Here is a 24854-nt window from a genome sequence, read left to right on the forward strand (position 1 = left end):
TAGGGTAGTCGGGATGGGTGTGTCAGAGGCGGTGCGGTTGGCGCAGGATAGAGCAGGGTTTAGAGCTGTTGTGCATAGGGTCGCTATAAGTCAGAAACGACTCGACGGCACATAACAACAACAACATATATTATCATTATCATCCAATAAGTATGATGGAGGCCAGATTAACATTGGCCTTTTAATTTATGGAAACTGAATTACAAAGAGGAAAAAGTAACATGCTTTGAAAGAAGTAGACCTAAATTTAAATGTAGTCATTCATAGTCTCTGGTACATCTTTTTTATCTGTTCAACTGCAGTAGTCTTGAGGCTAGGGGATATCACTTACTCATATATACCTAGACCTAGAATGGTAGCTCATAATTGTTGCTGTCTTATGCCATCAAGTTGAAACCGACCCATCGCTGACCCTCTCACAGGTTTTCAGAGGCAGTAAATCACATGGGAAGAGATTGCCCATCCTTCTGTGGAGCAACTGGTGGATTTGAACCCTGTGACTTTGGACTTGCGCCACAACTTCTTACCACTAGACTACCATTGCTTCCTTAGTTCATAGTAGGCACTTTCTAAAATATTCAGCCAGCAATTTAAACTTCTGAACATTTTCAATTTCTCCATTTGATTTGCTCTGTGTTTTTTCTTTTCTAATATGCTAATAATGGTCTTTTCCCTGAAACAATAATGGTAACAATGATCTTAACTTTTGTTTTTATTATAAGTAAAAAAAGAAGAAACTTGTCTGGTCTCCAGTCTACTATCCATGCAGCAATTCTTCAGCTAAAAAGTTTTACCTTTAAAATTTCTAGGCTGTCATATCTTCATGCAACTTAACTTCCTCTTTGGAAAAGAATTTACCGAAATGTAACTTAGTTCCATTAAATGTCATCTTCAGATATCTGTTCCCCAAATCAGGTGACACTTAGAAGTTGTACGTGTTGGCATGAGAACTGCAGCATTGATTCTTTAGCAGTGCACTGAAAGCATCCTTCCCTTCCTGTCTCTGTGGTTGTCTGTGTGCTATTCCATATACATCCACTTAGTTTTATCTCTGTTGCAACATTTGTGTGTATGTTGCACACAGTAAGCTAATTTAACTTGCACCTCAAATGGGTACCTCCTCAAAGGCAAAAAAACTACCCTCTTCCCCTGTTCAACATAAGACCAAGCGTATAGAATACTAGGAAAAAGTCAGGTGTCAGGAAATGTTATAGGTAATACTGTTAATTTTTGTGAACTCATATAACGTTTGTGTCTTTTTGGCAATTACAGTTATTTTACAACTTAAGCAAAAGCTTGAAAATCTGCAGAATTCTAATCTCCCTAAAAGTTTTAGAGTTCCATATGACCCTGGACTCAAAGCTGGCGCTCTGGTGGTAGGTATCGGCTTGATGTCTGTATGTAGTCTTATGTTGTGAACATGTTTCTGTATGCTTTGGTGGGGTGGTAGTTTAAAAGCTAGCATTTCTATAGTGATAAGGACATTGAAGAGTCCTAGTATGGATTTCTGTCAAGCCTATCTCTAATCACTGGCTACTTAAAGACTCAACATTGAGGTAACATCCATTTTGTTTCACATATACTCTATTGAGGTTTAATTTGTATAAAAAATGTTTCATTTTAAGTGTACACTTCAGTACATTTAAAATGTATATAATCCCATCATCACCACTACAAACAAGATACAGAATATTTTCAACTCCAAGATGGACATTTTGCAGTCATTCCTTTTCTCTGAGCCCCAGTCAACAAGTCTGCTTTGTCAGGTAACTTTACCTTTTCAATAATTTAATTAAAATAATACAGTTTACAGGCTGTCTCAGGCTTCTTTTGTTTAGCATACCACTTTCCAGATTTATCCATGCTGTATATATGTATCAGTAAACTCTTCTTTTCTCATAGCTGAGTAATACTATATTCTGTGTTTCATTGACTGTGTAAAGGCACTGGCCTGTATGGATCATAACAAATTATAGATAACAGTGAGAAGAATCAGAATTCCAAAACACTTTATCTTGCATGTGTAGAAACACTATGCAGATCAAAAGCCATCTGGAGAGAAGGAGATACTGCATGGCTTAAAATTGGAAAAGGTGTAAGGCAAAGTGACAGTCTTTCACATTACTTATTCATTGTATATGAAACAGTCCAAGAAAGTGAACAAGATGAAGAAGAAGGTGCCATCAGGATTGAAGAAAGACTCATTAACAAACTCTGTGCAGATTACATGCTTTCTTTACCATAAGTGATGGGAAGTCTCCTCCTAGGCAATTAACTGCCTCTGGAAACCCTCTTAAGGGTCGGCTGTGGGTCAGTTCTGACTCGACAATACACAACAACAACCATAAATGAAGACTCCTCAGACCTGAAACACTTACTAATGAGCAAATAAATGAAGAAAATGAAAATACTTAGCACTGGGAAGGTAAGCAGCATCATGATAAATGTCAAAGAAATTGAAATTGTCAAGAAGGAGTTAATTCTTCTTGAATCAATAATCAGTGTCCATGGAAGCAGCAGTCAAGATACCAAACAACATGCTGCACTGGTGAAGTAAGCTGCAAAGTATTAGGAAACAAAACTGTTACTTGTAAGACTAAGGTGCCCCACATCCTGATATTTTCAGTCGCTTCATAGCATGGGAAAGCTGGATCATAAAAAAAGAGGACAAAAAAATTGTTGCATTTGAATTACTGTGTTGGAGAAGAATATTGCCTATGCCACGGACTGCCAGAGAACAAGCAAATCTGCCATGGAGGAAGTATAGCCAGAATATTCTGTAGGCGTGAGAATGGTGAGACTTTGTCTTGCTTTGGACATGTTATCATGAGGGACCATCCACTAGAGGAGAACATCATTCTTAGTAAAGCAGAAAGTCCTCGAGAAAGGAGACCTTAATGAGGTGAATTAAGACAATGGACAGGATGGTGCAGGACAAAAAAAAATTCTATTATTTCTGATGCCGCTGTCAAACAGAGCTCCTCAAAAGCACATAAAAGCACATAACAACAGAAAACATCCCCTGTCTAAAACCTACCATCATTTGGTTCCATTTACTTATAAAGTGAATAGTAGTATCTGGATCAGATGGTGAAACTTCTGTCTCACATACTTTGGGCATGTTGTCAGGACTGGACAGTCTTTGGAAAAAGACATGCTTGGAAAGGTAGAGGGTTAGAGAAAGAGTGAATGACCCTCAACCAGATGGATTGGCACAGTGACTGTAACAGTGTGTGGGGGAGGAGATTGTGAGGATGGCACAAGATAGGGCAAAGTTCAGATATGTTGTTCATAGGTCACTATGAGTCGGAGTTGACATGATGACACCTAACAATAACAATATCATTTTCCATTTCCAGTAGCAGATTATTCAAGTTTCAAATAATTGAAAATAATTTTTCAAAGTTGAACTTGGTTGTATATAGTGACAGTTTGCATGAGAATGCATGTTGATAATGAAAATACTTTCTTACAGATTGAGAAATGTAAAGTGATGGCCTCTAAGAAAAAGCCCCTGTGGCTGGAGTTTAAGTGTGCTGACCCTACCGCCCTGTCAAATGAAACCATTGGAATCATCTTTAAACATGGAGACGACCTCCGTCAAGACATGCTGATTTTGCAGGTATGCTATTGTTAGTCCTCCCCACCACCACCACCACCACCCTAGACGCCAGTTATCTGAAAAGAGGATTCTATATTAGATCTAAAAATTTCATCTACTGACTCTAGTACCATTCTTTTTGTATGATGAACAGAGATCAAAAATTCCATAATCAAGTTTTCAAGTGGGAAATATGGCTGTGGGCCATAAGATAGGCAATCTGGTGGCCATAACTCCCCTTTCCTGAGAAGATGCAGCTCCAAATAGCCAGGTATAATCACCTCACCAAGGCTCACTTTCACGCACTCTATTTACCCTCCCTCTATTGTTGATAGGTGCCATTGAGGCAGCTCCTACTCGGAGCGACCCTTTGTACAGCAAAACAAAACCTACCCGCTGCTGTGCTGTGAGAACTGCAGTGCTGTCCACACAATCTCTGCTATATGGAAGCTCCTTGTTGCTGTCACCATATCAATCCATCCTTTTAAAGATCTTCCTCGTAGTAAGGCTCTACTCTGTCCCCTAGAGCACACTGTATGTATTCATAAAATATCTACACAGTAGAAGATACATCTCTTCTTAAATATACTTGCACATGCATGAACTCATGAATGATTAGACACAAAGGAGAGAGAAGAGGAGCTGTAGGTGGCTGGGAGAAATATAGTCAAGTAACAGCTGTGGATTATAAACAGAGGTGAATGTTAATAGTATAAATGCAGATTATTTCCATATTGTCTAACATTTCTGGATAAACTTCAGCTTTGCATATTTGTACAGTGGTAGTTTTCAGTTGTTCAGTATTATAAAGGTAACATGTTGAACATAGTTAACAAAATAAAGACATGATTTCTTTAAAATAGACTCTAAGCAAAGTCCTTTCAGATTTAAGTGTTGTTGTTATAAGCCTTTGAGTCAGAACCTTTTTAAAGCTGACCCTGAGTCCCTGGTAGATTTGAACCGCGTACCTTTGAGTTGGCAGCACAACTCCTTACCAAGCCGCCATAGTCTAAAAGCTGGTCACTTCTTCAGTTTTGTTTCTGCTTTTACTTCTTTGCAATGTTGTTGTGTGCCATCGAGTGGGAGTCGACTGACCCGTAGCTGACACTCCAACAGGTTTTCAGAGGCAGTTAATTTCATGGGAGGAGATTGCCAGTCTTTCTCCCGTGGAGCTACTGGTAGATTCAAACTGTGTGCCTTTGAGATTTCATCCTTCTCCTCCATCCCCAAACAGTGCATATTTTTATCCAGAGGTATTTAAAATATCCTTCACACCTTCTGAAAGTTCACTGAATTTCAAATTCATTCATGGAACGTTTTATTATTTTAAAATGGGCTCCTGAAAAAAACACTTTATGGCTTTAAAACCTTATTTTGAGGGAAACACTGTACTCTGTGAACTTTGTTTTCTTGTTGAGGCACACAGCTTGGCAGCTAAGGAAAAGTGATTTAAGCTAGTGATTTTTTATCTGTGGAGAGGAGATGATAATTATATCCCCATTACAGGGTTAACACACTTAGTGACGGTAAGGATCAGTATCAGTTTTGCTGTTAGAGTTGCTTTGGTTGTAGCTTGAGAGGTTAAAATATATTAAAGGTTTTAGAATGGAACATTTGGGAATGTAGATGATGAAGCAGGGCTACAGCATTTCCCCAAGAGACATCCTCTGTCCTCTTCCTGAAGGATTAGAATTGGGACCAAATTCGGCTGTCAGAGAAGGGAATCACTAGAGTGTCAGAATGAGAAATAGAAGGAGCCATTACTTATGTAATTTATGCCTTTGCATTATCAGATATGGAGCCAAATTATGCTAAGTAAAGTATTTCTTTATAATGGAAATGTTTTATGTTGTGGTGCCAGATTCTGCGAATCATGGAGTCCATTTGGGAGACGGAATCTTTGGATCTGTGCCTCCTGCCTTATGGTTGCATCTCAACTGGTGACAAAATAGGTACGGGGTTACCTCCAGAGATGAATCCACTACTTAGCTTCCAAAAGAAATGTCATAATTACTTTGGTGTGTGATCACAACCCAGATAAAAGGGAAGAAAATGTTCCAAGGCTGGTGGATATGTTTCTCAATTTAATATGGATATGCCAAAATTACATGAATACATTATTTCAAATCCTTCTGATTATGCAGGAAAAAAAGATTTTTGCTCCCTTCTCATGAGTTTTCCATCTCTAAACTTTAAGTCAAGGTTAAACGCACCTTGAAGTTCTCTCTTATCAAATAACATTTTAAAAATAGATGGGAAGATCTGTCACTTATTTTAATATCCCAGATTTCACATTAGCAAAGCTATTGCACACTACTCTTAATGCTTTTATGTGTTTAACATTTTCATTTCAGTGAAGTATGTTTTTATTCAAGTTTCTGATTTGAAAACTATACAAAACAAATTACATTTGACCTTGCAGTGTATAAGAGGAAAGGCACAGATTGCCAGGTGAGGAGGAATATGTTTAGCATGTAAACGCTTTGCTTATTATTGTTTGAAGCCAACCCTTTCCTTTTTAAATGCAGAGATACTGAAATCATGTCCTGCACAACTTCCATATCCTCCTCTTTTTATCTCTCCCCTAAGAACACCAACAACATGGACCTGGAAAACAGGCCTGTGGTTGGAAAGCCCTCCCTTCAGCCAAGATTTAGCTGTTCATCCGGGCATTGGGCCCCAATCCACATCAAGCTCTGTGCATCCTCCTGTAGGAATGATCGAGATCGTGAAGGATGCCACGACAATTGCCAAAATTCAGCAAAGCACAGTGGGCAACACCGGTGCATTTAAAGACGAAGTCCTAAATCACTGGCTCAAAGAAAAATGCCCACTTGAAGAAAAGGTGAGCTTGTGTACTTCGCTCTCAAGACCTCTTACAAGTTGTCATTTACAAAATAACTGTGGGTTCCCATTTCCAAAGGATCTGCCATCACATGCCTCCAGTCATGAGTGAAGGCCTCCCTTCAGAACTTGCTGGGTTTACAGCTCTTTCCCCACACAGTAAGCAGAGGTCGTCAGTTCAAGACGCCATGCTCATTTTCCTCTCTTTTGCTTATCAGGCATGCTTTGCATAAAATTTGGTTCTGTAAAATAATCAGGTCATACCTTTTATGGGCATCTGCCCTTCTGAAAATTTAGTTACCAGGTATAGCAATTAGATGCCCTGATTATAAGACTGGCTATTAACTAGAAGATCGAGGGTTTGAACCTACTAGCAATTCCATGGGATAAAAGGCCTGACAGTCTGCCTTGGTGAAGAATATACAGGGCAGTTCCACTGTGTCCGACAGGATTGTTATGAGTCCATGTCTTCTCAGGACACACAACAGCAAGGAAACATACTCAATCTTTACTACCTAGGAAAAAATATCATGTACCCTATAAAGCAATTTATAATCTCCCAGTGCACAGTAATCCAAATGGTAAATTATGGATGCTGAAAATGTCAGTTCCACCATCCCTGCAAAGTGCATATGCTGGATCTTTCACAAGCTGTGTGATTAGGCTGTTTGACTGTCATTTAAACTTCTACTGCACAAGCTCAGCACTTTTCATTTGTGTACTTAGCAGCCTTTTGTGGAGGAAATAAAATCAGTAGCATTTATTAGTCTGCTGTACATGTGGGTTTATGAACTTCTGCATACTGTAAGTATTAACGAGCAAATCTTCCCTTTACCAGTGAAGAAGTGGCTATGAATTCCAGTTAAGTACTGGTAAGTGATGCATAGAGAGGAAGTGAGCCTTTGATTAAATCACCATTGTCCTTTGACTCCAGTTTCCTTGTTGTGTCACTTTGAGGCATTAGATCTTCCCTGAAAATACAAGTAGAACAAGGAGAATGCTAGCAATTAACAGAGAGAACCCTAATGAAACCAAGCATTGCTCTTACTTGCTTTCTGAAAATGGGTTCCCAGGCACTATCTTTTGGGGAGTCATTTGTAATAGATTCATACTGCTCCTTGTACATAAAACATACCTAATACTCAGATGCATTTCATTAGTTTCAGGCAGCAGTGGAGAGATTTGTTTATTCCTGTGCTGGCTACTGTGTAGCAACCTTTGTTCTTGGAATAGGAGACAGACACAATGACAATATTATGATCACAGAGACAGGTAAGTCTCATTTGTGGCACTCTGATTTTTTTAAGTGGCATTCAAGGTTGGAGCCTATTTTTAGAAGTCACTGCTGGGAAGGGGCACAGATGATGTCACCTTGGAGAGATTAACCACCTTGAAGATCTATGATGTAAGGAGACACAGCAAGTGAATTTAAGAAGAATGGTCAGAGAGCAGAAAGATTAAAATAAGACTATATTTCAGAAGCTAGGCAAGGTGAGAGTGGCCTCACCAGATGCTATAGAGAAGCAACAAAAAGAGCTCATGGATATTCATCAATCTAACCCACTCCTCACTGCTTAACTGTCCATTCCCAAAATGTCCATTCCCACTACACTGAGAATTTTCTCTAGGAAATTCAAACCAAGTTAAAAGTAGAACCTAGAAAGAGCACTGGATTGGTTTGTTCTCTGTGAAACCCAAAGAGGTAATAACATGAGCCCATCTTACACGTAATGATGACATATTAGCCAGAGTTTAATTTATACTTCTAAGAATAATTCTGAGAATTTGTAAATGGCATTTGGCTGCCATTTAAAGAACACTGGAAGACTATCAAAAGCACACTTGTTTCAAAGGGTGCTTTGTGGAGACTGCTTTCACACACCTGCTAAGACGAGAAGAAAAAAACAAATACCAGAAGCTGATTGAATAGTGTAAAAAAATAGCTCTCCCACCCAAGATAGCTCATTTTCAGGCAACTTAAAAGCTATTTCAAGAGGCTGTGTTTTCAAGTACTTATGCCAGTGTAATGATGTCACACATTTTCTTCTGTTAAGGAAATCTGTTTCACATTGACTTTGGGCACATTCTTGGGAATTACAAAAGCTTTCTGGGCATTAATAAAGAGAGAGTGCCGTTTGTGCTAACCCCAGACTTCCTGTTTGTGATGGGAACTTCTGGAAAGAAGACAAGCCCACACTTCCAGAAATTTCAGGTAAGTGTCTCGGTCTTTATCATCTCCAGTGAGTGCTGCCCAGGAGGCGAGATCACCTGCAGAGTGTGTGGCCCTCATCTCCTGCTCCACACTGCGGCTGATCTTGCCTCAGCCTTCTGCTGACATGACAGACCTTGCCCTCCCCATATCCTACATCCCTTCCCTAAGTACAAAAGAACTCTTCTCAGCAGTACTTAGAGTCAACGAGCAGCTGAAACCAATTCAGTCAATCACTGGGACTGTTGGTGTTTGCTGTGGATTCACTCTGACTCATGGTGGCTCTGTGTGTTGCAAAGAGGAACTGCACCCCATAGGTCTTCAAGGGTGTGACCTTTCGGAAGCTGATTGCTTTCTTCTCTAGACCCTCTCGGTGAGTTCTAACCACCATCCTTTCAGGCAGTGGTCAGGTTCTTAATTGTGCCATCTAGGGACCTCAAAATGGGAACAGAAAATAAGAACACTGGGGTGACACTGGTTCTTTAAAGATGTCTTTAAGAAAGAACTCCTGGAACTAGGTCTAGTCACTGAACATTAAAGCATTCAGGACATTGGCTACCAACTGCCAGGGAGTAGTTTCTGACTCATAGCGACCCTCTCTCTATCAAGTTTCTGAGACTGTAAATCTTAACAGGAAGAAACTACCCATCTTTCTTTTAAGGAGCAGTTGGTGGATCTGAACTGCCAACCTTTCCATTAGAAGCCCAGCATGAAATGCACCACACCATCAGAGTTCCTCAAATGGTGTTGTTAGGTGATGTCACTTTGCCTACAACTCATAGCAGCCGTAAACAACACATCTGACCCTCGCCCTGCCTTACATCATCCTCGTGATCTTTGTCATGTTCATGCACATTGTGGGAGTTAGGCTGAGTCTGTCACCCTGTCAGTTCTGTCGAGTGTCTTCCTCTCTTTTGTCAGCCCTTTAGCTTTCCTCTTGAAAACAGGCCCAAAGTATGTGAGACAGGGTTTCGCCATCCTTGTCTTTAATGAACACAAGCCAGGTTTGTTCTTCTGTCAGTCCATAGTATAGTCAGTACTCTTTAACACAATTCAAAGACATCTATTCTTCTTTATTATTCTTTATTCATTTTCCAACTTTCTGATGTGTAGGAAGCAATTTAAAATACCAAGATTTGAATCAGGCACATCTTAGTCTTTAGACTGACATCCTTGCTCGTTAGTATTTTGTAGCAGTCCTCTTAACAGCAAATGTCTCTAGTGCAGCTCCTCTTTTGACTTCTTGACTGCTGCTACCATTGACGGTGGATCCAATTATTAGGCATTGATGGTGGATCCAAGTAAATGAAATTGTTGGCAACTTCAGTTTGATTAAAAGATATCCTCACATACACCAAAAAAGAAAAAAACAACTACTGGTAGTGGCTCATAGTGGCAGGAGTGGCATCCACTTCCGAAATGGCTTGCCTCCAGAAACTCTATGAACCGTGCTCAGGTCTTCCATTCATAGGGTTGCTATGAGTCGTCTACAACTGGACAACACCTAACAACAAAAACAACGACAACATAGAGAGACCTACATTGGCCTAGAGGACAGAAAGTTATGCTGCCAAGACCAAGGTGAGTGGTTTTAGTCTGCAGCCCTCAGGCCTGGTTCGGCTTTTTTTTGTTTTTTGTTTTTTTGTGAAACATTCTAGGTGCATTGCTGTACAGAGGTAATCTGTGGTTGCTGGGATTCTAAACACTGTGACACTGATTTGCCAGATGTGATAATGGTTACCCATGATGGACAGTGTTTGGTGGAGCTTCCCAAATAAAACAAGCTTGGAAGCAGGAGTGGCATCTACTTCCGAAATGGCTTGCCTCTGGAAACTCTATGAACAGTGCTCAGGTCTTCTGTTTATAGGGTCACTGTGAGTCATCTACAACTCGACAGCACCTAACAACAACAACATAGTGGTGGTGGTGGTGGTGGTTGTTATGTGCCATCGAGTCGCTTGCGACTCATAGCGACCCTATGTACAAGAGCCCTAAATGCCGTTCTATCCTGTGCCAATCTCGCCGTCTCAAACACACTCATTCCCACTACCCCACTCACAGAATCGATCCATCTCATCGAGGGCCTTCCTCTCCTTCACCGCCCCTCCACTCTCCCAAACATGAGGTCCCTCTCTAAGGACTAGTCCCTCCTTGCAACATGCCCAAAATATGTCAGACGAAGCTTCAGAATCCTTGACTCCAAAGAGCATTCTGGCTTCACCGTCTCCAGGACAAACCTGCTTGTTCTCCTAGCAGTCCATGGTATATTCAACACTATTCTCCAGCACCACAGCTCAAAGGCATCAGTTCTCTTTCTATCATCCCTATTCACTGTCCAACTCTCTGACACATAGCACATAATTGCAAAGACTATAGCCCGGATCAGGCACACCTTAGTCTCCAGCCTGACGTTGTTGCACTTCAGTACTCATGAGAGGTCCCTCACAGCTGACTTTCCCTATGCAATTCATCTCCTGATTTCCTGGCTGCTGTTACCAAGAGTGTTGACTGTGAAACCAAGTAAACGAAAACTGTTAACTATCTCAATCTCTTCACCATCCATACTGATGCTGCCAATTGGCCCAGTGGTGTGAATCTTTGTTTTCTTGATGTTGAGCTTCAATCCATATTGAAGACTGCAGTCCTTGACTTTCTGTAGGAAGCGCTTCAGGTCCTCCTCATTTTCAGCAAGCAGCATTGTCTCACCTGCATAACGCAGGTTGTTGACGATTTTTTCACCAATCCGATGCCACATTCCTCCTCATACAGCCCAGCGTCTCGGATGATCTGTTCTGCATACAGATTGAAAAGATATGGAGACAAAATACATCCCTGACGGACCCCTTTCTTGATTTTTAACCATCCAGTGTCTCCCTGTTCTGTTCTGACGACTGCCTCTTTATCCAAGTATAGGTTTCGCATTAGCACAATCAAATGTTCTGGGATTCCCATTCTTTTCAGGGTCAACCACAGTTTGCTGTGATCCACACAGTAAAAAGCCTTTGCATAGTCAATGAAGCAGAGACAGACATTCTTCTGGTACTCTATGCTTTCTGCCAAGATCCATTTAACATTAGCTATAATATCGCTAGTATTATGACCTCTTCTAAATCCAGCCTGCACATTTGGCAGTTCTCTGTTGACATACTGTTCCACACATTTTTGGATAATTTTCAGCAGGATCTTGCTTGCATGTAATGTCAATGATATTGTTCTATAATTTCCACACTCTGTTGGGTCACCTTTCTTTGGAATGGGAACAATTATCGATCTCTTCCCGTCAGTTGGCCAGCTGGCTGTTCTCCAGATTTCCTGGCACAACTTAGTGAGCACATCCAGGGCAGCGTCTGTTGAAATAAAACCATTGGTATGCTGTCAACTCCTGGAGCCTTGTTTTTTGCTAATTCCTTCATAGCAACTTGAACTCCTTCATCACCATAGGCTCTTGCTCATATGTTATTTCATGAAATTTCTCTGTGCCAGCCATTTCCTTCTGATACAGTGACTCTGTGTACTCCTTCCATCTTCTTTTTATACTTCCTGGATCGCTCAACATTCTACCCAAACTATCTTTAAGTATTGCCACCCTTGGCTTGAATTTGTTTTTCAACTCCTTCAGCTTAAGAAATGCTGAGCGAGTCTGGCCCTTTTGATTTTCTGACTCCAGCTCTCTGCACATTTCATTATAGTATCTTGCTTTGTCATCCCGAGCTGCCTTTTGAAATTTCTGTTCAGCTCTTTGATTTCTTGATTTCTTCCTTTAGCTTTGGCTTCTCGGCACTCTAATGCAATACTCATCTCATCTGATATCCATTTTGGTCTTTTCTTCTTCTTCAGCCTTTGTAACGATCTTTTGCATTCTTCATGGACGATTTTCTTGATATCCTCCCAGAGCTCATTTGGTCTATGCTTATTAGTGCTCAAGGCCTCAAACCTGTTCCTGAGATGGTTTTGAAATTCGAGTGGGACAGACTTAAGGTCAAATCTTGGTTCTCGCTTGATTTAATTTTCCTCAACTTCAACTTGAACTTGCATATGAGTAGTTGGTGGTCTGTCCCACAATCAGCACCTGTTCTGGTTTTCACTGCTGATACTGAGCTTCTCCAGCGAGGTCTGAAATACTACCTAAATTTTTTAGGACTTTGATGCAGTTATTTGTTGATTTTTTATATAAGCGTGCAGTTATCTACTACCTACCACAAGGGATTCTTGTTGCTTCCATATTTTTCTCACTTTTGCCCGGGATGATCCCTTCTCTCAACTGAAACCACAGCAGCTTGACTGCAAGTTCTACAAAGTGCTGGGACTCTTGACCCACTTCCTTATAAACAACCTCCTGCATGAATTACCCTGCCTTCCCGGGGTAGATTCAGAGTCCACTTCCTTTTTCACTGCTAGGTCTCCATCCAGCTTTGACTAGCAAATATTTCAAATGCTCAATGAGAACATTTTCCACACATGTAAATTTAATAACTGTTACTGAAGACAGCACGGAAAAGTTGTAATTACTACCACAAATACACCTATTCAGACATATACACAGGCCAAGAGTGATTGTTTTGTTTGTCCGTTTGCCTCACATTCTTAGAAATAGTCACCTCCTGGTGGCCTGCTGGATATAGGGCTATGCAGCCTGCCTCATTGGCAAGTGGTTCAAATCCACCAGCTGATCCTCAGGAGAAGGATGGGCAGTTTCTTCCCACTACAATTTACTGCCTCTGAAAACTCTTTAAAGTGTCAGCTAGGAGTCAGTTCAAACTTGATGGTGTTGACTTGAAGAGCACTGGTAGCAAGATGAAGTACTCTGCTCCCTTTTAAGATTTTCAGTCTAACTAGACTAGTTTCATCTAACAGGAGAAGTTTGTGTTGTACCAGCGCATGTCTTGGAAATACTTAAGTAATGCAAAAGATTGTCTTTTTTTCTTTCTTTTTAATCTACTGACAAGTTGCTCTAGTAACCCAAAGACGTGAAGGAGAAAGCAGCTACCTCACTGCCCAGATACTGATTTGTTCAGATGTTTCAGTGCCTCATTACACAATAAAACTGTGAAAATTTAAACAAAAAAAAAGATTTCCGGTCTATGAAACTTGATAGAACCTAGGAATCAACATAAACACAGTGAATTTTTCCGCCTGGTCTCAGTAAACTCCTTGCAGTAATGTCAGAACCAATTCATACCTGAATGTCCATCAGGTCTTCAGTGGCTGTAAATCACCCAGAAGGAGACTACCCATCGTTCTCCCAAGGTAGAATATCTTAACCAGGGTTTAATTGGTCGTGTTTCATGAACAAATATTTTTTCCTGAGACTCTTCTTAGACTTTAATGGCCTTGGGAGAAAACAAGGGTCTTAAAAGTTCAGAGGAAGACGAACTTGGGCATGTTGTTTTAAAACATGTCTGCTCCTGTTTGTTCTCTGGCTAATGCTCTTTTTGATGAGGACAAGTTTTGCCTTCCTACATTTCCAGTGGTGGTGTCAAAGAAACCAAGATCCCTATGTCCAGATGGTTTTAGGATTGCAGACAATTTCCCAGGACCTGACACGTTTCAGTCCTGTTTTTCTTTAAAGTTAAAAGTCACATATTTTGACAACTTCCTGGAAGAGAAAAATGATTCCATAAAAAGAAAACTGTGGAAGAATTTCATTATTTAACCGGGAGAAAGCACTCAATTCTTCTCTCCGGGGGTGAGGTTCGTCTAACTGACTTAGGACAAACAGCAATAATACTTCAAGTTAAAGACTCAAACAAAAGCAAGGGATAACCAGGCCCTTCTGTTTCTGTATATAGATCTCTGCAGCAATACTTTTCTCTAGAGAGACTGCCTTTCCTGTTGTTGACAACATTCCCATAGGACTATATTGCCCATGCCACCCCTTAAAATCCCAGCACTTTCTTTCTCATTGCTGTTGAGTAGGAACAGACTTACAGCCAACCCTCCATTGGGTTTCCAAGACTGTAGATAGCATAGGAGATTGCCCATCTTTCTCCCGAGGAACCAGGGGTTAATTCTTCTTTAATGAAAAGATTTTTGGGCAGGGAGAGACTGCCTTCTTCTATTGCCAGGTTTTACCCAAAGCAAAAAAAAAGAGTGCTGGCTCAGGCTGTCCTTAATGTAGGCTTGGATAGTGAAACTCATTTTTAGACCATGTAAACATCTCAATAAAGCCACATTCAGACCATGTACCCCACTAAAAACACTCTTAAGTGTTGTAGACATCTATGTTTAGCAGCACTTCCATACATTTTAAATGCCTGTGAATATATATATATATGATTCAACCTGTATATGCTTTGTATATAGATGCTTTAAACAAAGATCCAACAGTCTGCAGAGTGAAAAAAATTAACTTTGGAGCAGCTGAAAGGGTCTGAAACCTGGCTTTGCAGCACATACCACTTAACGTTAAGAACCTCGGTTTTGTTTTCTGTAAAGCGGGAATGATACCTCCATCGTGTGGTTTTCTAAGTTTAAGTGATCTTGGTAAAACACTTGGCCCACTCAGTAGGTTACTGGCATCAAAATGGATCTCCAATTTTTTAAAAGTTCAAGGTGAGAAATCCTGTTAGCATTGAAATCTCGGGTAGACTGTGACATTTGTTGTTGTTGTTAGGTGCCATCAAGTCATATATGACTCATAGCAACTCTGTGAACAGCAGATCTGAACCCTGTCGTATCCAGTGCCATCCTCACACTTCCCGACACACTAGAGCCCATTGCAGCAGTAACTGTGTCAGTCCACCTGGCCGAGGGTCTTCCTCTCCTTCGCCAACCCTCCGGCATCATACTCTTCTCCAAGGAATAGCCCCTTTTAGCAACATGCCTGAAACATGTGAGGTGAAGCCTCATCAGCCTTGCCTCCAAAGAGCACTCTGGCTGCATCCTCTCCAAGATATATTTGTTCTTTTGGCAGTCCATGGGAGGTTCAGTGCTCCTCTCCAACACCACAGCTCAAAGCAGGCTTCTTGTCACAGCCTTTTTCTTTCTGCCATGCCTTCTTGACAGGTATTCTAGTGTAACATTGGTTAAAGTGCACGGCTGGTAACTGAAGGCCAGTGGTTTGAACACACCACCCACTCTGGAAAAAGTTGTGGTAATATGCTTTTGTAAAGATTATAGCCTTGGATACCCCACGAGGCAGTTCTGTTATCTTCAGGGCTGCTTTGTGTTGGCTTTCCATTAACAGCATTGGGTTTTGGAAGCTTTGCAGAAAGACTGCCCTTTCCAAAGTTTTATGTTTCCATTTTGAGATGAAGCTGTTTAGGATTAGGAACCATATCTGCTCTCAGACTTTCTAAATAGTATCTCACCATCCTGTATAATAGAGTTGTCGTTTTTAGATAAGCTATGGAATGTTGTATACATTTGCATCTTGAATGGAAGACATCCTTATTTCTAGTGAATCACTAATTCTGAACTGATAAGGTTAATTAATGTATGCAGTATATTTAAAGAACCTATTACGAAGAGTGGAGAAAAGTTGACCCACTTTTTTGTTGTGAGTAAGTCTTCTCCCATGGGAACTGAACACATGCCTAGTGAATGGCAAGAAGCCTTGTTGGTTCAGTGGGTTAAGAGTTGTGTTGCTAACTGAAACATCAGTAGTTTAAACCCTGAAGACCCTTCAAGAGAGAAAGATGATGCAATCTGCTTCCACAGAAATTGACAGGCTGAGAAACCCACTGGGGAAGTTGCCCTGTTCTGTAAGGTCTGTGAGTCACAGTCAGCTTGCAAGCAGTGAGTTTGGTTTTGGTTTTAGAACTAGTGGTCAGATGACAGAGGGAAGGGGGAGTGAAAGAAGAAGGCTGTACTGGGTCCCACCCTTCTCTTCCCTCCAAGGCTGCTAGTTCAGAAAAGGGCCACAGTCATCAATTATTTCTAGAATAGGAGACAAGTAACTGCCATTAGACAAAGGACAGAAAGCCAAAGCCTATGATTTGAACTCCGGAGTACCCATTAGCTTCATTGAACACTATCAGGTACACAAAGAATACTTTGGGGTGGTAATTTTGATATATTCATTCTCCTTAGGAAAATCTCTCCTTAATGACCAAAAAATGTGTTTAAGTTAGTTACTTTAAATTTCAGTTATCAGTAATAAAGCATATATAACACACAAGTTATTTATACCATCAACCAATGACATTTTAGTTCCTCTTTTAATATTGTTGTTGTTGTTGAGTATCATTGAGTCAGAACTGACCCATGGCTGACCCCCCAGCGAGTTTTCAGAGGCATTTAATCTCACGGGAGGAGATTGCTCATCCTTCTCCCACAGAGCAGTTGGTGGATTCAAACTGCATGCCTTTGGGATTGTGGTGCACTATCTTACCATTAGACCATTGTTGTTGTTGTTGTTGTTTGCCATCAAGTTGAGCATGACTTGTGGCGACCCTGTGAATAAAAGGCCTGAAGATTTTCTATAATTATTGGCGTTTATCACAGTTCAGAGACTTTCCAGAACCTGTTGTTTAGGAAGTGGATGTCACTCCTGCTTCATTAGACCATACGAATGTAATTTTCTCTAATATTTTTTTAAAACAAAAGCTGAGAAAGTATTTATAATTCAAGAATTTTTTTAAAACCCCAATCCCATTATACCACTTTCCATATTAACACTGTCAACATTTAAATTTTTCTCTTAAGTATTTGGTCTTTCAGAAGAATGTCAATAATAAATATAAGGATGGAATTTTCAGTTGTTGTTAGGTGCCATTGAGTTGACTCTAACTCACAGTGGTTGATGTACAGTGGAGTGAAATACTGCCCTGCCCTCTACCATCCTCACAATTGTTGCTGGATTTGAGTGCGTTGTTGCAGACACTGTTGTCAGTCCATCATACTGAGGTCCTTCCTCTGTTTTCGCTGATGCTCCATTTAGCAAGCACGATCTGTTTCTCTGGGTTCTGGTCTGTCTTAATAACATCCACAGTGTATGAGCCAAAGTCTCACCATCCTTACTTCTATGAAGTATTCTGGCTGTACTTCTAAGACAGATTTTCCTTGTTCTTCTAACACTCCATGATATATTCCATATTCTTCACCAATACCATAATTGAAATTCATCAATTCTTCAGTGGACAGGTCGAATTCACGAGCTCCTGTGAGGGAGAAAGATAGGCAGTCTCCTTCCCATTTGATCAAAAACCCTCTGGAGGGTCAGCAATTCCAACTCAATGGCAATGAGGTGGGGTTTTTTGTTGTGGGTTGTTGTGGTGGGGTTTTTTTTTTTTTCTTCTAGTTTATTTACAAGATTCTAATACAAATTTGAACAAATTCTTTGAATTTCCCTCATTCCCCCACCCATCAAATTGTACAACCTGCTGCTTAATATCCCCCACCCACTGCACATCCACATCCCTCTGCTTCCTGCCTCTCCCGTCTTAGATCCTTATACTCATTCTACAATAATGATTTTATACAATATTTGTCCTTGTGGGACTGAGTTCATTCACTCAGCATACTGCTCTCTAGTCCCTCCCAAGTTAGGTAATAATTTACAAAGTTGTTGCTCCTGCATTCTACATAGTATTTGATTGTATGAATGTACCATAATTTCTCAGTCCATTAGTTTGTGCTGGACATTTAGGCTGTTTCCATGTTCTTGCAATGGTGAATAATGATGCTATGAACAGTGGTGTACAAATCTCAGGTTGTGCCTCAGTTCTCATATATTTAGAACATACTTCAAGTAGTGGAAGAGCTGGGCAATGAGGTTTTTTTAAGAAAGAATTTCTGCAGGAGATTTACCCTAGCAATACATCAGCTATTTTTTGGGGGGGTTATTATTGTTGTTTGTTGTTGTTATGTGCCGTCGAGTCCTTTGCGACTCATAGCGACCCTATGTATAACAGCCCTAAACCCTGCTCTATCCTGTGCCAATCTCATTGCCTCTGACACACCCATCCCGATTACCCCAGTCACTGAATCAATCCACCTCATAGAGGGTCTTCCCCTCCTGCGCTGTCCCTCTACTCTACCCAGCATGATGTCCCTCTCTAAAGACCTGTCTCTCCTTACAACATGTCCAAAGTATGTCAGACGAAGCCCCAGAATCATCAGCTATTTTTTGGGGGGGTTATTATTACTATTAATTTTAATTAAAGTTTACATAGACTTTGGATTTTTATTCATTCATTGTTGTACTTTCAGCTAATTTCTTGACTGTTGAGTCTTTGGCCATTGAGTGGATCCAACTAAAAATCCTTGACAACTTAAATATTTTGTGTGTTTATTATGATAGTGTTTATTGGTCCAGTTTGTAAGGATTTTTCTTTCCTTCATATTAAGGAGTAATCTCTACTGAAGACTCAATTCTGCTCAGTTAATGCTGTAAATCCTCTTTCAGCGAGCAAGCAAGGTGGTTTCATCATCTTAGATTGTTAATGAGTTGTCCTCCAATCTTGATGTTGTGTTCTTTTTCATATAATTCAGCTTCTTCAATTATTTGCTCAGCATGCAGACTGAATACAATACAATCCTGGTACACATTTTTTATGATTTTTTTTTTTAGCCAACACATTATTGCCTTGTCTGTTTTAATAGTCTTTTGGTCTGTGTACAAATTCTAACAAAATCAAATTCATTGCCATGGCACTGGAATCAATTTATAGCTGACCATCCAGTGGGTTTTCAGAAGCTGTAAAATACAGGGGAGGAGACTGTTCTGTTTCTCCCTCAGAGCCACTGGGGGGACTCGAACCTACAGAGAGGTGCTTCCTTTGGGTTAGCATTGCAGCTCCCTATGGACTATACCACCATGCTCTGGAACCTTCCTTTTTCGTGGTACTATCCAAAACTTGTCACGATACACAAAGTCAAATGCCTTCAAATGGTCAGTTTAACATGACTTCAATTTAACATCTTTCTGGCATACTCTACTTTCAGTCAGGATTTATCTGACATCACCAAAGATGCTTCTCATTCCAGGTACTCTTCTAAATCTGACTTGAATTTCCAGCAGTTTTCTGTCAGTCTACTTCTACAACTGTCTTTTCATTATCTTGGGCAAGATTTTGCATATATGGAATACTAATGACACTATTAGATAATTTCTGAATTCCATTTAATTTGCTTTCTTTGGAATAGGAACAAATACGGATCTCTTTCAGAGGATTGGCCAGGTTGCTGTCTTCCAGATTTCTTGGAATAGAAAAAAATTAGTGCTTTCAGCATTGTAACTGTTTGTCGTGACATCTCTCTGGAGCCTTCCTTGTTATCACCGCCTTAAGTTAAGCTTGGGCTTCTTTCACTGTCCTTAATTCATGATCATACGTACCTCTTAAAAATGGTTGAATATCAACCAGTACTTTTTAGTACAGTAACTTTGTATATTTATCTTTTTTAGGATTCTTATGTGGTTCAATATTTTGCCCATAGAATCCCTCTATTACAATTCAAGGCTTGATTTTTTTTTTCTTCTTCAGTTTTTTCAGCTTGGGAAGAGGTTCAGTGTGTTCTTTTTTTATTTTTAATTCTTGGTTTTGGCACATTTTATTTTACTACTTTGTCTTCAGCTGTTGTTGTTGTTGTTATGTGCTGTCGAGTGGAGTACAAGTGATAACGACCCTATGAACAAAAGACCTAAACTCAGTCCTTTCCTGCGTCATCCTCACACGTCCTGACACACAGGAGCCCATTGCAGCAGTCACCGTGCCAGTCCACCTGGCTGAGGGTCTTCCTCTCCTTCGCTGACCCTCCCCCCTTCCCAATATCATGTCCCTCTCCAAGGACAAGCACCTCCTAACAAAATGTCCCAAGTATGTGAGGCAAAGTCTCATCATGCTTGCCTCCAAAGAGCACTCTGGCTACACCCTATCCAAGATATACCAGTTCGTTCTCTTGGCCGTCCATGGGATGTTCAGTGTTCTTCTCCAATACCACAGCTCAAAGGCATCAGTTCTTTTTCTGTCATCCTTATTCATTGTCCATATCTTGGATGCATAGGTAGTAATCAGAAAAACTATGGCCTGAATCAGACATACCTTAGTCCTCAAACTTACATCACAACTCCTCTATTTGGAAAGGTCCCTAACTGCAGATTTTCCCAATGTAATGCATCTTCTTATTTCCTAACTGCTTGTACCAAGGATGTTAATTGTGGGTCCAAGCAAGATGAAGCTATTGACAGTTTCACTGTTCTCTCCATCCATTATGACACTGCTTGTTGGTCCAGTGATAAGAATCTTTGTTATCTTGATGTTGAGATGCAATCCATGCTCAAGGCTGCATTCTTTGGTCTTCTGCAAGAAGTGCTTCAAGTCCTCCTCACTTTCAGCATGTATGGTTATATCATCTGGATAACGCAGATTATCGCTGAGTCTCCCTCCAATCCTGATGCCACATTCCTCTTCCAATTGATTGTGGATATTTTTTGACAATATCATTGATATCACATATAAGCAAAATACTGATGAAGAGCATTCAAAAATGGCTGGAACAGTACATAAATAGGGAATTGCTAGAAATTCAAGTGAGATTTAGAAGAGGCTGTGGCACCAAGGACAGCATTGCTGATGTCAGATGGATCCTGGCTGAAAGTAAGGAATACCAGAAGAGTATCTATGTGTGCTTTATTGACTATGCAAAGGCATTTGACTTTGTGGGTCATGAAAAGTTGTGGCTGACATTGAGAAGAATGGGAATCCTAGAGCATTTGATTGTAGTCATAATTAATCTGTATCTGGATTAAGAGGCTGTTGTGCAAACAGAGCAGGGGAGCACTGCGTGATTTTGAATTAGGAAGGGAGAGCATCAGGGCTGTATCTATCTCTATACCTGTTCAATCTATGTGCTGAGCGAATTATCCAAGAAACTAGACTCTAGAAAGGGGAATGTCTTCAGCTACTCTTTGAAATCTTCTGTTCAATTCATTGTTCCTTCCATTGTTCCAAGCAGCTTTAGCTCTTCTTCATTTGAGAGACACCTTCAGAGTCTTACCCAACATGTATTTTGTCTTTAATTATATCTTCTTTAATATTCTTTTGTTTTCTTCATACATAGCATGCTTGACGTCATCCCAAAACTTGTCCAGCCTTTGGCCTTTAATGTTCAGTGAATTAAATCTTTCTTAAACTTTAATGTCTAGTAAATCCAATCTTTCTTGAACTGATCTCTAATTTCAAGTGGGAAATGCTTAAGTCATACTTTGACCCTCGTGGATTTGTATTAGATATTAAAATCTCACTGGTATAAATAAATTCCAGTCTGATGGCAACACACAAGCCAACACAGTATGCCAAACTAACAGACAAGCAGTCATATTTAAGAAACAGATATGTTTCTCTGTTTAAAGACATTCATCGGTTTCCTATTGAATTTGGAATACCATCTTAAAGTTTAAACTTGTTTCTCTCCAGCCCCTTTGTCACTGGTGTACTTCCTCTACCTCGTCCGTCATTCGGCTATTCCTCTGCTCAGACCTCCTGCAGGAGTACTCCTCATTGTCCTTCAAGCTTAGGGTTCCTCCCCAGAGCAGTCTTCCGTATTAGGTCCCTGCTTTGCAGGCCTGGTGTAGGGAGCTGCACTGCTGCCTCAAGGGCTGTGCCTCACTCACCGTACTCCTCAGGAGAAAAATGGGCAGTCTCCTCCTGTGTGATTTATAACCCAGGAAACCCAATGAAGGGACAGCTAGGAGTTGGTTCCAAATTGATGACAAAGAGGATGTTGTTGTCTCCACATATTTCTTTTTTAATTTATTTTATTTTTATCATTTGTGTGTGTACCGTCAAATCAGATCTGACTGGTACAGGAGGAGATTGTTTCTCCTTCTCCAGCAAAGCATCTGGTGGATTTGAACCACACACACACACACACACCCCTCTGGGATTGTAGTGTAGTTTCTTGCCACTCAGCCACCAGAGCTCGCCTCCACATATTTCTTAATAGCACTTATCATAGCACAGAACTCTTCGCATGATTTCATCATTTGTCTTGGACTTTGCAGGCTGTAGCTCTGTGCACAAGGCCATGTCTGATGGGTGTCCCCACAGAGACCTGAGACACAGTAAGGTCTTTGTGAGCACTTGCTAAGTGAAGGAGTGAATATTTGAGGGCCAGTTCCTGCAGAGGGCAAGAATTGGGTCAGTCTGGGTCATCTGGGCTGGCAAAAGAGCAATCAGGTCAGCCTTGGGCAGAATGCAGCCAGAGGGCTCCACACAGGCAACAGTAGTCTTCCTCTTAAATACTGTGGACATGTTTTTAGGAATGGTCAATCTCTGGAAAAGGATATCATGTTTGAAAAAGTAGTAGTAGGTTAGTGAAGGAGAGGGAGACCGTCAGTGAGTTGGATTGACACAGTGACTAAAACAATAAGCTTAAAGCCCAGCTGGGATCGTGAGACTGGCGCAGGACCAGGCAGGGCTTCGTCTCTCTTGTACAGAGAGACACTATGAGTCGTTTCTGACTCGATGGCACCTGGTAGCAGGGAGATCATCTTTAATGAAACTTCCTTCCTTGTGATCCATTGCATGGATTTATAAAGCAGCATTTCAGGTACAGCCTGGTCATCACTATCACGTTGAAGTCAATAAGCTTACAAAATGCAGCCTGAATATCCATATAGCAGAAAGAGAAGCAAAGTTAATTATGAAACATAAATGCAATGCTGAAGGCCTGCGGTTCGAGGCCACCAGCTGCTCCACAGGAGAAGGATGAGCAGTCTCCTCCCGTACAATTAACTGCCTCTGAAACCTGCGAGAGGGTCCACTATGGGTTGGTTCCAACTTGACGGTACACAACATCATTTCTTAAGTGATAGAAATACTTGAATGCCTTATAGTTCTATTCACATTTTATAGACATTCCCTTACATAAATATTACCTCTTTTTCCTAATTAATTGTAACTTGTGCTAACAGAAATAGAATATGTAGTTATCAGCAGTGTATAAGCTCAAGGCAGGACAGTCTTCAAGGAAACTGAGTAGTTTGGCCTCATATGAACAAGCATTTTAAAGATATTTTTTGCACATATTAGGAACTAAGATCAAGCTTCAGAAATAGGAAACATGAATCACAGGGAGGATGTGAGAAAGTGCTGTTGCAATGTGGGGATTGTAATCAATGGCATAAAACCAAATGCATGTGAATGTTTGAATGGAAAACTCAGTCTGCTCTGTAAACTTTCACTCAGATCACAATAAAATGTTTTAAAAGGAAGAAAGACAGCAGTGGGCTAGCAAGCACTTTCCCAGGCATGCCTGTGCGAAGCATTTGATGCATGTACTTGTATGGTGCTTGCCCCTAGGTGTCACTCTTAAGAAGCTTTTTATAGGACAGAAATCTCAAAGCAATTTGTTGTTTCCTTTTCATTTAGGATTACTGTAGACATTTTCTTGTCAGTCCTATCAGTCTCTGCTGGTTTCCAGTGCTGGCAGTCCTCTGTCCCCATGCCGAGGGGTCCCTAGGTCCCCAGAATGTAGACTCATCTGATGCCAACCTTTGTGCAGAGGCCTAAGTGTGGTAGTTAAGAACTTTTATTTAGAAAAAGCCCATGTTTTCTGTGGTCTCGATCTAACCTTGGATCTCAGATTGTTTGAACTATGTCTGCCTCAGTTCCTCCTCCACAGCTCCTGCCCTTTCCTCCCATTTGCATTGCTGGGGACTCCTCATGAGCACCACAGGGAACTGGTAACTTGATACTTCCAAGAACTGTCAGCCACATGATGACTCTTCTCTGACTCCTTCCATGTGTGAAAGTCCTTATGCTTGTCTGTAACTGTCCCACAGACTGGACTTTCTCAGCCTCCAACTTCATCCTATACATTCACCAAGCCCTGTCCTCCACACAAATTCAACACGCACTTATTAAATACTGACTACCTTCTAGGCAAATTCAAACCTCGAGTTGCTACAATCAAGGATGCTTTGGGCAGAAGGTTAAATGATCCAGGAGGTATCAAAAGAAGATCGGGGAAAAAAAGATCGAAGGAATATAGTGAGTCATTGTATAGAAAGGAATTGGCAGATACAGAAAAATTTAATGAAACAATATATGAGCAGGAGTCTATGGTGATGAAGGCAGAACTTCAAGCTGCTTTGAAGGAAATAGCAAAAAATAAGGCCCCCAGAATAGATAGTATACCAATTGACATATTTCACATAATAGATGCTGCCCTGGATGTGCTCACCAAGCTGTGCCAAGAAATCTGGAGAACAACCACTTGGCCAACGGACTGGAAGAGATCTATATTTGTTCCCAT

The 24854-nt window shown here is 40.7% G+C and overlaps 1 protein-coding gene across 1 annotated transcript in view; it reads left to right on the forward strand.

Annotated features, from left to right (window-relative positions):
- The window catches only part of PIK3CG (phosphatidylinositol-4,5-bisphosphate 3-kinase, catalytic subunit gamma), a 57026-nt gene that overhangs the window by 14981 nt on the left and 17191 nt on the right, over nt 1-24854 (forward strand). The window contains exons 5-10 of the mRNA XM_006882623.1: nt 1273-1376; nt 3476-3622; nt 5463-5553; nt 6316-6446; nt 7606-7717; nt 8500-8657. Of these exons, the coding sequence (XP_006882685.1) occupies nt 1273-1376; nt 3476-3622; nt 5463-5553; nt 6316-6446; nt 7606-7717; nt 8500-8657 (743 nt within the window). The remainder of the gene's footprint in view (nt 1-1272; nt 1377-3475; nt 3623-5462; nt 5554-6315; nt 6447-7605; nt 7718-8499; nt 8658-24854) is intronic.

Source organism: Elephantulus edwardii, unplaced genomic scaffold (genome assembly GCF_000299155.1).
Source record: "Elephantulus edwardii isolate Elephantulus edwardi_28Jun2011 unplaced genomic scaffold, EleEdw1.0 scaffold00022, whole genome shotgun sequence".
Taxonomy (NCBI): Eukaryota; Metazoa; Chordata; class Mammalia; order Macroscelidea; family Macroscelididae; genus Elephantulus; species Elephantulus edwardii.